General features: G+C 44.2%; 1 protein-coding gene across 1 annotated transcript in view; it reads left to right on the top strand.

Annotated features, from left to right (window-relative positions):
- The first annotated feature begins 585 nt into the window (after window positions 1-585).
- Window positions 586-12872, top strand: part of PTGER3 (prostaglandin E receptor 3) — a 39705-nt gene continuing 27418 nt past the window's right edge. The window contains exon 1 of the mRNA XM_040408320.1: window positions 586-1612. Within this exon, the coding sequence (XP_040264254.1) occupies window positions 752-1612 (861 nt within the window). The 5' untranslated portion in view covers window positions 586-751. The remainder of the gene's footprint in view (window positions 1613-12872) is intronic.

Raw genomic sequence — 12872 nt, forward strand, 5'->3', positions numbered from 1 at the left:
GGTAATATGAAGCTTATATACAGGGAGGGGGTAATATGAAGCTTATATACAGGGAGGAGGTAATATAAAGCTTATATACAGGGAGGGGTAATATTCTTATATACAGGGAGGAGGTAATATGAAGCTTTTATACAGGGAGGAGGTAATATAAAGCTTATATACAGGGGGGGGGGTAATATAAAGCTTATATACAGGGAGGGGTAATATAAAGCTTATATACAGGGAGGGGTAATATAAAGCTTATTATATACAGGGCAATGGTTATATGAAGCTTTTATACAGGGAGGGGTAATATAAAGCTTATTATATACAGGGCAAGGGTTATATAAAGCTAGTATACAGGGAGGGGTAACATGAAGCTGGTATACAGGGAGGGGTAACATGAAGCTGGTATACAGGGAGGGGTAACATGAAGCTGGTATACAGGGAGGGGTAATATGAAGCTGATTGGGGGTAATATGAAGCTGATGATTTGGGGGCAGTAATATATGATGCATGGATCTGCTGCCTCCTGAAGACTTTCTCCTTACTCCCCCACTTCCTAGTCTTCTTGCTGGCATGCTGATTGGCACACAGACTGTGCCATGCTCTCTGTGCCCTGGCTGAGGTGTGACGCGTCGGCCGGAGACGCCCCCTGGTGGTTATATAGCAGAGTGCTCCCGGAGCTGGTGGCACAGCACACCGTGTCCTCCTCCTGCTGTCGACATGAGCCTGAGAAGCGCCGTGTTCCTGCAGGATCCCCGGAGGCAGCATGGAGTTCAGCACAGACCCCTGTGACAGCTTTAACGACACCTCTGGAAGGATGTGGGACCCCAACACGTCCAATGTCCTGAAGGAGAGGAGCTGGGGGAACTTGTCCCGCCTGCTGGAGGACTGTGGGGGCTCGGTGTCTGTGGCTTTCCCCTTGTCTATGATGATCACTGGGCTGGTGGGGAATGCACTGGCCATGCTGCTGATCTACAAGTCCTACAAGAAGAAGGAGAGTAAGAGGAAGCATTCCTTTCTGCTGTGCATAGGATCCCTGGCACTTACTGACTTCATGGGACAGCTCCTCACCAGCCCCATTGTCATCTCAGTCTACCTGGCCAAGAGGCAGTGGAGCAAAGTGGACCCTTCTGGCCACCTGTGCGCCTTCTTTGGACTGAGCATGACCATGTTTGGCCTGTGCCCCCTGTTTATAGCCAGTGCCATGGCCATTGAAAGGACTCTGGCCATCAGGTCTCCTCACTGGTACTCCAGCAACATGAGGACCAAAGTCACCATAACAGTGTTACTGTGCATCTGGGGGGCAGTGCTTGGATTTGCCCTCCTGCCCATCATGGGGTTGGGGCAGTACACACTGCAGTGGCCAGGGACCTGGTGTTTTATCAGCACTGACCACAAGACTCCAGGGAACATTGTTTTTGCTTCCACTTTTGCCTCTCTTGGTCTCCTGTCCCTTGGGACTACCTTCACCTGCAACCTGGCCACTATTAAAGCCCTGGTGACCCGATGCAAAAGCAGGAGCTCAGCCTCCAAGATCAGCAAGCAGTGGGAGAGGATTACAATGGAGACCATGATCCAGCTCATGGGGATCATGTGTGTGCTGTTTGCCTGCTGGTCCCCCCTTCTGGTAGGCAATGTTTCACTATTACCTGCATGCTGGGACTTATGGTACTACTAGTAGTAGTTTTATGCATTGCACAAAGTTTGCATCTTGCGGCCTCATAAGTTTGTGGTGCAAGGGAAAGGTTCTGCTTCCAAAGATGTTCTGCAGCAGCTGCAATGACTGCTGATTTCTGATGTTTAGTCCTGTAATCCTCCACCAGGCGATTAAGCTGTAAGCTGCTTCTCCATTATATACTTCTCCAGTCCCATTCTAGGATTTACCCCTGATAGCAGAGAACTCTGCCACTGGAAACCAGTTCCATTCATTTCAAGCACGTGGATTTCTACAAGCCCCATGAAGGTGAATGGAACTGATTTTTAGTCGCAGAATCTTCTTCCACGAAATCTGCCGCATGTGAATGCGTCCTAGTACTGAGAGCCATAACTGGTAGAACCCCTGCCCACGTGGATGAGGCTTTCCCTGTAAACCAGACCCTCATGTTCTACTTCTGCAGCAATGTAATACAATTCCAGCAATCAAGTGTTTGACAGGAGAAAATAAAAGAGGTTCTGCAGCAGCTGCTATTGATGCTGAGCTTTTTACCACCACACGTGGAAAGTTCTCTCCCTATAATGCTGTTCCCTCAGGTTACCTTTCTGTACCGTTTAGTATCTAATTTCAGCAGTCCACAGTCCAATCATGGACAGGTCTGCTTTTAAAGATGTTCTGCAGCAGCTGCTATTGATGCAGAGCTTTTTGCCACCGCACGTGGAAAGTTCTTTTCTTTTATACTATTCCCTCTTGTTACATTTCTGTACCATTTAGTATCTGATTTCAGCAGTCCACAGTCCAATAATGGACATGTCTGCTTTTAAAGATGTTCTGAAGCAGCTTCTATTAATGCAGAGCTTTTTGCCACCGCACGTGGAAAGTTCTTTTCTTTTATACTATTCCCTCTTGTTTCATTTCTGTACCGTTTAGTATCTGATTTCAGCAGTCCACAGTCCAATAATGGACATGTCTGCTTTTAAAGATGTTCTGCAGCAGCTGCTATTGATGCAGAGCTTTTTGCCACCGCACGTGGAAAGTTCTTTTCTTTTATACTATTCCCTCTTGTTACATTTCTGTACCATTTAGTATCTGATTTCAGCAGTCCACAGTCCAATCATGGACAGGTCTGCTTTTAAAGATGTTCTGCAGCAGCTGCTATTGATGCAGAGCTTTTTGCCACCGCACGTGGAAAGTTCTTTTCTTTTATACTATTCCCTCTTGTTACATTTCTGTACCATTTAGTATCTGATTTCAGCAGTCCACAGTCCAATAATGGACATGTCTGCTTTTAAAGATGTTCTGAAGCAGCTTCTATTAATGCAGAGCTTTTTGCCACCGCACGTGGAAAGTTCTTTTCTTTTATACTATTCCCTCTTGTTTCATTTCTGTACCGTTTAGTATCTGATTTCAGCAGTCCACAGTCCAATAATGGACATGTCTGCTTTTAAAGATGTTCTGCAGCAGCTGCTATTGATGCAGAGCTTTTTGCCACCGCACGTGGAAAGTTCTTTTCTTTTATACTATTCCCTCTTGTTACATTTCTGTACCATTTAGTATCTGATTTCAGCAGTCCACAGTCCAATAATGGACATGTCTGCTTTTAAAGATGTTCTGAAGCAGCTTCTATTAACGCTGGCCTCTGATGTTCAGTCCTAATGATCCTCAGAACACGTGTACGGCCTATCCATGTTATACTGCTGCAGCAGTACAATCCCATTCCAATGGTTAAGCGATTGACAGGTCTGTGCCAAAGATGTTCTGCAGCAGCTGATTCCAATGCTGGGCTATTTCAAGGGATCCCTACCACACATGGCTACCACACATGGAGATAGTATTTTCTGTAATTCCTCTAATACTTGCAAGTCTTACAATCCCATTCCAACAATTATTCGACTAACAGGTCCCCAGTGAAAGCTGTTCTGCAGCAGCTGGTGTCCACGCCGGCCCCTGATCCGCTGCTGTTACCTATAATTGAGCTATTAACTTAGCCACGCTCTTCCCACTTAATCTTCCAGGCTGGAGATGTCTGATCCTCCACTCCTAGAGGGGATGATCACTGACTGTGAGGCGTCACCAGAGACAGTAAGTGGCCATCACTTAGACCTGAGCCCGGGCAGAAGCAGAAGGAGCAGAGCAGATCTGCACAATACAGCGCAGGTCGGGTTCCTTCCCTTCTACAGAACTGGGCTTTCAGCTGACACCAGATCAGATCTCGCGTCTGTGGTTATATCGGTGGTCTCCAAGCTGTGGCTCTCCGGCTGTTGTGAAACTACAACTCCCAGCGTGAGAACTGTGGATTCACAATAGCTGGGAGTTGTAGTTTCACAACAGCCGGAGAGCCACAGGATTAAAGCATAAGTAGAGTTGTGGACCTGCAGCCGGCAGGACAGAGCGCGGAGCTCCTGTGGTTCTGTACGACACTCAGTGTGCCGCCATATGGCGCCTTCCTAGGGCACCATGCTTTCCCATAGAAGATATGCATGTGATGGAATGTGGTACAAGAGAAAAATATCTGCATGTACGGTATATAAAATTGTAGGTAGAGTATTCGACCCTTAGAGTTCTGTGTGTGCGGTATAACAGATCCGTAAGGCTGCGGGCGCACGGTCAGGTCTCTGCAGGCAGTTCTGGAAGCCAAAATCAGGAGCGGATCAGAAAAGGAGAGAAAATAAAAAAGTACAGAATATACGACTATTCTATTCTTTTAATTTACCCCTGGTTTTTGGCTTCCAAAACTGCCTGTCGAAATCTGAACATGTGGCCGCAAAAAATACGGATGACGTCCGCGTGCATTCCATATTTTGCGGACCGGAACAGCCGACCCCTAATAGAACAGTCCTATCCTTGTCCGTAATGTGGAGAATAATAGGACATGTTAAATTTTTTTGTGGAACAGACATACAGACATGGGAATGCACACGGAGTAACTTCCGTGTTTTTGCAAACCCATTGAAATGAATGGTTCTGCATACAGTCCGCAAAAAAAACGGAATGGACGTGGAAAGAAAATACGTTTGTGTGCATTAGCCCTTATACTGCTGTGTGTATGAACCCTAAGGCTGGGGGTCGACGGTCACTTACCTTATGTTATTATACAAGCAAGTAACTTGATGGACTTATATCTTTTTCAACCGTATTAACTATGTAACTATGTAACTATATTCTGTGACTTAATGGAGAAGCCTTTCTCCTCGCAGCCGGTAAAATGATCATATCCCAAGCACATGGTGAAGGTAAAAACTATTGCACGCACTTTCCAATAAGCACAAATATTTCTCAGAGTTGGATTTTTTGCAGTCATAATATTACAGCCCCATAAAAACACCGTCACATACAACATTAGAATATCGAGCAAAAGTCCATTTATTTCAGTAATGCAAATGAAAAGGAATTACATTAATTCAGCTTAAAATTAGAATTTTGTGAAAAGGTTCAATATTCTAGGCTCAAAGTGTCGCCCTCTAGTCCGCTAATTAATCCATACCCCCTGAGCAAAGGGGACCTCAAAATTGTGACTTTGGGGTTTCATAAGCTGTAAGCCATAATCATCCAAATTATAACAAATAAAGGCTTGAAATGTCTCGCTCTGCATGTGATGAGTCTATCTCATGTGTTAGTTTCACCTTTTAAGTTGCATTACTGAACTAAATGAACTTTTGCACAATATTCTAATTTCTGGAGTTTCACCTGGATTACATGTGACGCCATAGGAATCCATTATGCCGGATATCCCCTGGGATCTTATACACTTGCATTAGTGCGATAAACGTCCACCATTTATTGCAGAAATTTCTTCCATACATGAATGTTTTTTTTTTTCTGAAGCACATGTCTGAAATAAATCTGCAATGCGTCAACTTACCCTATACTGTAGATGGCTGTCAGAAATAAAAGGATTCCTTCTTATGCCCACATCAACGTGCATGCTTAGCTTGGGAGAGCATGCATGTTATCCAGTGCAGAGAGACTATTCTACCAATATCTCCAGCATGCCTGATCCTTCTTTCCCCCAGCAGGAGAGTCTGGTGGTGACCCCAAATTTTCACTAGATAGTTTGTACGGTTAGGCCGGCATTTTCTTACCTTTACTTTTCTCTGGGGTCAGCTCAGAAGATGGTATTAGGGGGTTTTATGAGCTAAGACCCCCCCCAATGGTGGGGTAAAATGGGGGAAGGTTGGGCCCCATTAGAATCCATGAGGCTGTAATATTCTACTATTTCCCCGTCAATTGAAGCAGAGGGAAGGGAGGGAGATGCTGCTGCAGGCAGCCGATGATCAGCTGTTTATATGGGTTCACTCTGCACATGCCATCGTACAACCCCCTAATAGGGTCACTGGTCATGAGACCCCTGAAAAGCGAGTGTCAGATAATTTTTTAAAGGGACTGTTAACTTTTTCTTGTGTTTTTTCTTATTTCTTTAGGAGATCAGCGGGGGAAGCAGATGGCAGCTGCTTATCCCTTGCTGTGTTTAATTACGGTAATATCCACAGAGCTGAATTTGCATGTAAATGAGGAAATCCATTCTCGGGATAATAGTTACCTTGGCCCTCATTCATCAGGATCGGTGTCCGATGCCGCTCCTCTTCATGGGTCCTGTACTGCCGGAGGAGCCATGTAAATTTATGATGAGGCTACATGGCCTCCTCCGGCAGTCCGTGCGCCGGAACGAAATCTACGGCAGCTTGGAGCTGCCGTAGATTTCAATCATTCTTTATGCAGTTTATGGAGTGCATAATGATGAATGAGTCGGAAGGGGGGGGGGGGCGATGGCCCTGCCCACACCCTCGTCACGTCCCCTTTTTGTAAAATTTTTAATTTCTCTCCTTATGTCCATGGCCCAGCACCATGGTGGTTTTACATGGACCCCCAAGTGCAAATCGATCAGCTGTAATCACTAGGGGAGGCTCCTGCTGGAGAAATGAATTCTTATACGCTGACGGGCTGATCATCTGGATGGGCCAGGTCCAGCCGAGCCAATCCTGGTTAGCGGCTCCCCATTCTTGCTACTAGAGGAAGGGGTCGGGGAGTCATGAATGGGGCATCTATGATGTCCTTCTGCCTTAAGGTCCCTGTACATGAGACAATGTACAAGCAGATTGTCGGGAGGGAACCACTTCTTATCGACAATCTGCTGATCGCTAGTGGGGGAGACCGGTGCATTCACATTAACCGATCTCCTCCAGAGTATGGGGAGGAGTGATCGCTAATGCCATCGCTCTTCCCCATAAAGACTCGTCGTTTCCCGGCAGCACCATCTGCCACCAGGAAACAAGGATTTTTGTGTAGCACTAATGATCCAATTACCCGATGAACGAGCGTTTTGCTTGTTCATTGGGTAATCGGCAGTGCATTTACACTGCCATATCATTGCTAATGATCTGGCGGTGTAAATGCACGGCCCATGTAAATAGGACATATTGATAAGGGTTCTTCATGAGACTTCATCCAGCTTAATCTATCTCTTCCTTCCTGTGCGGGGGAAGGGAAGTGACAACCACTTTAGTGCTAATTTGTATTCAGAATGGAAATTGTTAGTTCTGAGGCCCCAGACTTGACACCAATGATGGTATTTGTGGGGGTTAGGGGCAACAAGGGCAGACATGGGACTAGAGACTGTTCTGTGGTCCTGTCGGACCGGCTGTGGGGAGCGCGGCCGCTGATGTCGTCTCCATTTCCACTGTAATCTGACTCGTTGTTAAGCTTTACTTGACTGATCTCCATTACTGATAATAGGAAGCCAAATCCAACAACCCGAATCAGATGACTGCCTCACTTAGCTCGTGTGCTCTATGTATTAAATCTCTTTCACACGGGAGTATTTATTCACAGATAAGCTTTTTACGCCGTCTTAAAGGGGATATCCAAAGTGTAAAACATGCCCCCCCCCCCGATGCTCCGGCCCCTCATATACAGTACAGACCAAAAGTTTGGACACACCTTCTCATTCAAAGAGTTTTCTTTATTTTCATGACTATGAAGGCATCAAAACTATGAATTAACACATGTGGAATTATATACATAACAAACAAGTGTGAAACAACTGAAAATATGTCATATTCTAGGTTCTTCAAAGTAGCCACCTTTTGCTTTGATTACTGCTTTGCACACTTTTGGCATTCTCTTGATGAGCTTCAAGAGGTAGTCCCCTGAAATGGTCTTCCAACAGTCTTGAAGGAGTTCCCAGAGATGCTTAGCACTTGTTGGCCCTTTTGCCTTCACTCTGCGGTCCAGCTCACCCCAAACCATCTCGATTGGGTTCAGGTCCGGTGACTGTGGAGGCCAGGTCATCTGGCGCAGCACCCCATCACTCTCCTTCATGGTCAAATAGCCCTTACTTTCAAAGTTTTCCCAATTTTTCGGCTGACTGACTGACCTTCATTTCTTAAAGTAATGATGGCCACTCGTTTTTCTTTACTTAGCTGCTTTTTTCTTGCCATAATACAAATTCTAACAGTCTATTCAGTAGGACTATCAGCTGTGTATCCACCTGACTTCTCCTTAACGCAACTGATGGTACCAACCCCATTTATAAGGCAAGAAATCCCACTTATTAAACCTGACAGGGCACACCTGTGAAGTGAAAACCATTTCAGGGGACTACCTCTTGAAGCTCATCAAGAGAATGCCAAGAGTGTGCAAAGCAGTAATCAAAGCAAAAGGTGGCTACTTTGAAGAACCTAGAATATGACATATTTTCAGTTGTTTCACACTTGTTTGTTATGTATATAATTCCACATGTGTTAATTCATAGTTTTGATGCCTTCATAGTCATGAAAATAAAGAAAACTCTTTGAATGAGAAGGTGTGTCCAAACTTTTGGTCTGTACTGTAGGTCATACTTGACCCGATCCCCAGCACCCATGTCGCTCCTGATCCCTGCATGGCCGCCGCTGCATCTCCCCGTCGCGCGGATCAAAACATTCAGCGATGAGGGGCAGCCAATAGCAGGCCGCGACAGGGATGAGCCCCCCTAGCGTCATCCATGATGCTATTGGCTGCCCCCGTCGCCAGATGTTTTGATCTGCGCAACGGGAAGATGCAGCAGCAGCCGTGCTGGGAAACAGAGGTGAGTATAATCTGTATGAGGGGCCCAGGCATTGGAGGGCATGTTTTACAATTTGGATAACGCCTTTAACCCCGTAAGGACCCTGGGATTTTCCATTTTTGCGTTTTAGTTTTTCACTCCCCGCCTTCCCATAGTTCAAACTTTTTTTTATTTTTCCATTCACATAGCCTGATGAGGGCTAGTTTTTGGCAGGACAAGTTGTACTTTCTAATGGCACCATTTACGGTTGCATACCATGCAGAAGGGAGCGGGGAAAAATTCCAAATAGGGTAGAATTGGGAAAAAACGCAATTCTGATAAAGGCTTTTATTTATTTATTTTTTACATTGTACAGTACAGTTCTAACGATAACACACTTGTATAATTTTTCTTGCGTTTTAATACTGAATTTTTTTTCAATACCTTATCCTGAATCCTATAACTTTTTTGTAGCTATGTGTACGGGGCTGTGTGAGGGCTCATTTTTTGCAGGACAATCTTTTTTCAGTTATACCAATTTTAAGTGTGTGCGACTTTTTGATCACTTTTTATAAAAAAATTATTGGTTAGTTGAAGTGACAAAAAAATGGCAAATTGGCTGTTTTTATTTTTTTCCCCGCTACGCCATTTGCTGTATGCCATTAATATTGTTATAATTTAATAGTATGGGCATTTTCGCACGCGGCGATGCCCATGATGTTCATTTTTTTTTATTGGTTATGTATTTTTAATTTAAGGAAAAACTTTTTTTTACCTTTTTTTTAAAACTTTTTTTGTCACCTCATAGCCATCATTGAAGACTTAATTTGCACTATATCAATACAAGGCTGCCACCTATTGGCTTGTATTGATATATACATCTAATTGACTCTGAAGCCTGCTTGAGGCTTCGGTCAATTAGATCGAGGTAACAGGTTCCCCGATCTCAGCCGGGGATCGCTGTTACCGGACTGGAAGTGCGCGCTTTCTGGTTTCCGGTTTGCGCAGATGCCGTGGTCACATTTGACCGCGGCATCTGAAAGGTAAGATGTATGCGATCGCATACATATGCTGCGGGTCTCTGCTATTTAAAATAGCAGAAACCCCGCGGCTAAGGCCCCCGCTGTATGCGCGAGCGGGTGCCATGTTTAGGGATCGGACCCATGACGTACAGCTACGTCATGGGTCCTTAAAGGGTTAAATTCCCCCCTCCTCATAAATTAGGCGCATCTACAGTAGTCCATGTGCCTGGCCTAAAATCTGCTCCAGCCGCTGTGTCCAGGTATAAATGTTAGTAAATTTGCTGGTTCCGAAGGCCCAGCACGGCCCCCAACATTCACATCCTCCTGCCCAAATTCACAGCACAGCATAAAACCGGCCGTGCAACTAAATATTGTCACACAGCCGGTCAAAAAGGGATTTATAGCTAATATTATAACTAAAATAGTCCCTTAAGCGCTGGTGCCTTGCAGCACTGGGGTCCTAAGTTTGAATCTGATCAGAAACAACATCTGCATGAAGTTTGTATGTTCTTCCCCTGTTTGAGTGGGTTTCCTCCGGGTTCTCCGGTTTCCTCCCACACTCCAAAATTGGCTTCCTACGAAGTTGACCCTAGTGTGTGTTGGGGTTGAGCACCTCTATATATGGCAGCCAGGGAGACTCCCCAGCCACCCAAGTATCCCTGCGCTTTGAGTCCCTGTGAGAAAAGCATGTTATAAATGTTTGTCATTTGTCATTGTCAATATAAATGACCCCCACTGACCAAAATAATGACAAAAATACCAACTAAAATAATAAACAAAAAATCGACCAAAAATATAACCGAAATATTGTTTGACCAGAAAAGTGACCACAATATTCAATTGGCTTTTGTGGGTAAGGGCCCTTATAGAGGCAGATGGTCCAGCCAGTTATCGAATGGTCATTCTTGATAATTATCCCATGTTAATGTCCCGTCAATCAGCTGACAAATGAGCAAATACTCATTGGCTGGCTAACCGGATTGTTGATATGCAAGCGTAAAAATGCTCACTGGTCGGCAGCGCCTCTCCCCATGTAAATAGGGGATATGCGTTCTACATAATGTAAGAGCACGTGCTGTGGGATGCACCATTGTAGAAACCATCGTTCGTGCTTTATGTACTTTCCATCAGCTAATGTAAAGGTCTTTTGAATAAGCACCGTTCACCTGGTTATAAACGCCAGTAACGCCCAGCTATCAGCTAATTTATACATTTCCAGGAGGAATAACAGCGGTATGGCCAAATGTAGAGGTACTCCAGAATTAAGAGATACTCCAGAATTATTTAATGGCGAATGCAAGTATTTAATAGACATTTCAGGGTGCGTACAGGCAGGATATTCCTCAGAATCCAGGTGAAACTCTTTTCGGTCCCGCTCCTTGTGATTTACTTGTATCTGATGAATCATTCATACGCTGTTACTGTAACACTCGCGGAAGAGCTCCGTCCGCCTGTAATAGCAGCCGTTAACCCTTGTCTAATAGCTTCATCTCCTTCAAGAAAATTATTTTTGGCAACTTCTGATTGCCATACGCTGGTTTACTCCTTGATATAAACTCTTGCTTCCTATGAGGTATCCATTAAACAGTCTGGTCCGGCCAAGGCGTCGTGGTTGCTGACTAATGACAGAAATTATAATATTTTTTTATTTATTTATTTGTTTATCAACAATGAAAAATACAAAATGATTTTCCATACAACTTGATCTTCAACATTATTCAATTTCTCATTTTTGCCCCAAACCCTCCCCCCCCCCCCCCCCCCCACACCTTGCGATGCGTCTCCTATCTCCTCCAACGTCCAAGATGTGGCAGGGATGACGGTGGGGTGAAAGCTGGACGACTTAAGACTTCCAAATCCCCCATATCGTATTCCATTTTTCCTCAATATTCCTTTGTTTGTACAAGATTCTTTTCCTATCTCTTGATCTTATTAACCAGATTTAACCATGAATAAACACTAGGAGTATTTCATGAAAACCAGCCACGCGAGATTAAAAGTCTCGCCCAAAAAAAGTATTTTTAATCAAAAGAGTTATTTTATAGTTATCACAACTGATTTGGGAAAAATCACCCAGGATCCAACATTCCATCATATATGGAATCACTATTTTCGGTTTTTGAGTAATAAGTCTAGCTCTTGCCTCCTAATATGTTAGTTGTGTACAAGACCAAAACATGTGTAAATAATCAGCCCCAAGCCCACATTTATTAAGCCGTACTGGTGTGACATATACAGGGTGGGCCATTTATATGGATACACCTTAATAAAATGGGAATGGTTGGTGATATTAACTTCCTGTTTGTGGCACATTAGTATATGTGAGGGGGGAAACTTTTCAAGATGGGTGGTGACCATGGCGGCCATTTTGAAGTTGGCCATTTTGAATCCAACTTTTGTTTTTTCAATAGGAAGAGGGTCATGTGACACATCAAACTTATTGGAAATTTCACAAGAAAAACAATGGTGTGCTTGGTTTTAACGTAACTTTATTCTTTCATGAGTTATTTACAAGTTTCTGACTACTTACAAAATGTGTTCAATGTGCTGCCCATTGTGTTGGATTGTCAATGCAACCCTCTTCTCCCACTCTTCACACACAGATAGCAACACCGCAGGAGAAATGCTAGCACAGGCTTCCAGTATCCGTAGTTTCAGGTGCTGCACATCTCGTATCATCTGAAGGCAATCGTCTATGCTGTGAAGATACGAGATGTGCAGCACCTGAAACTACGGATACTGGAAGCCTGTGCTAGCATTTCTCCTGCGGTGTTGCTATCAGTGTGTGAAGAGTGGGAGAAGAGGGTTGCATTGACAATCCAACACAATGGGCAGCACATTGAACACATTTTGTAAGTGGTCAGAAACTTGTAAATAACTCATGAAAGAATAAAATTACGTTAAAACCAAGCACACCATTGTTTTTCTTGTGAAATTCCCAATAGGTTTGATGTGTCAAATGACCCTCTTCCTATTGAAAAAACAAAAGTTGGATTCAAAATGGCTGACTTCAAAATGGCCGCCATGGTCACCACCCATCTTGAAAAGTTTCCCCCCTCACATATACTAATGTGCCACAAACAGGAAGTTAATATCACCAACCATTCCCATTTTATTAGGTGTATCCATATAAATGGCCCACCCTGTATTCTGTGTATGATATTAAATTAAACCAAAACATGATTAA

This window comes from Bufo bufo, chromosome 9 (genome assembly GCF_905171765.1).
Source record: "Bufo bufo chromosome 9, aBufBuf1.1, whole genome shotgun sequence".
NCBI lineage: Eukaryota > Metazoa > Chordata > Amphibia > Anura > Bufonidae > Bufo > Bufo bufo.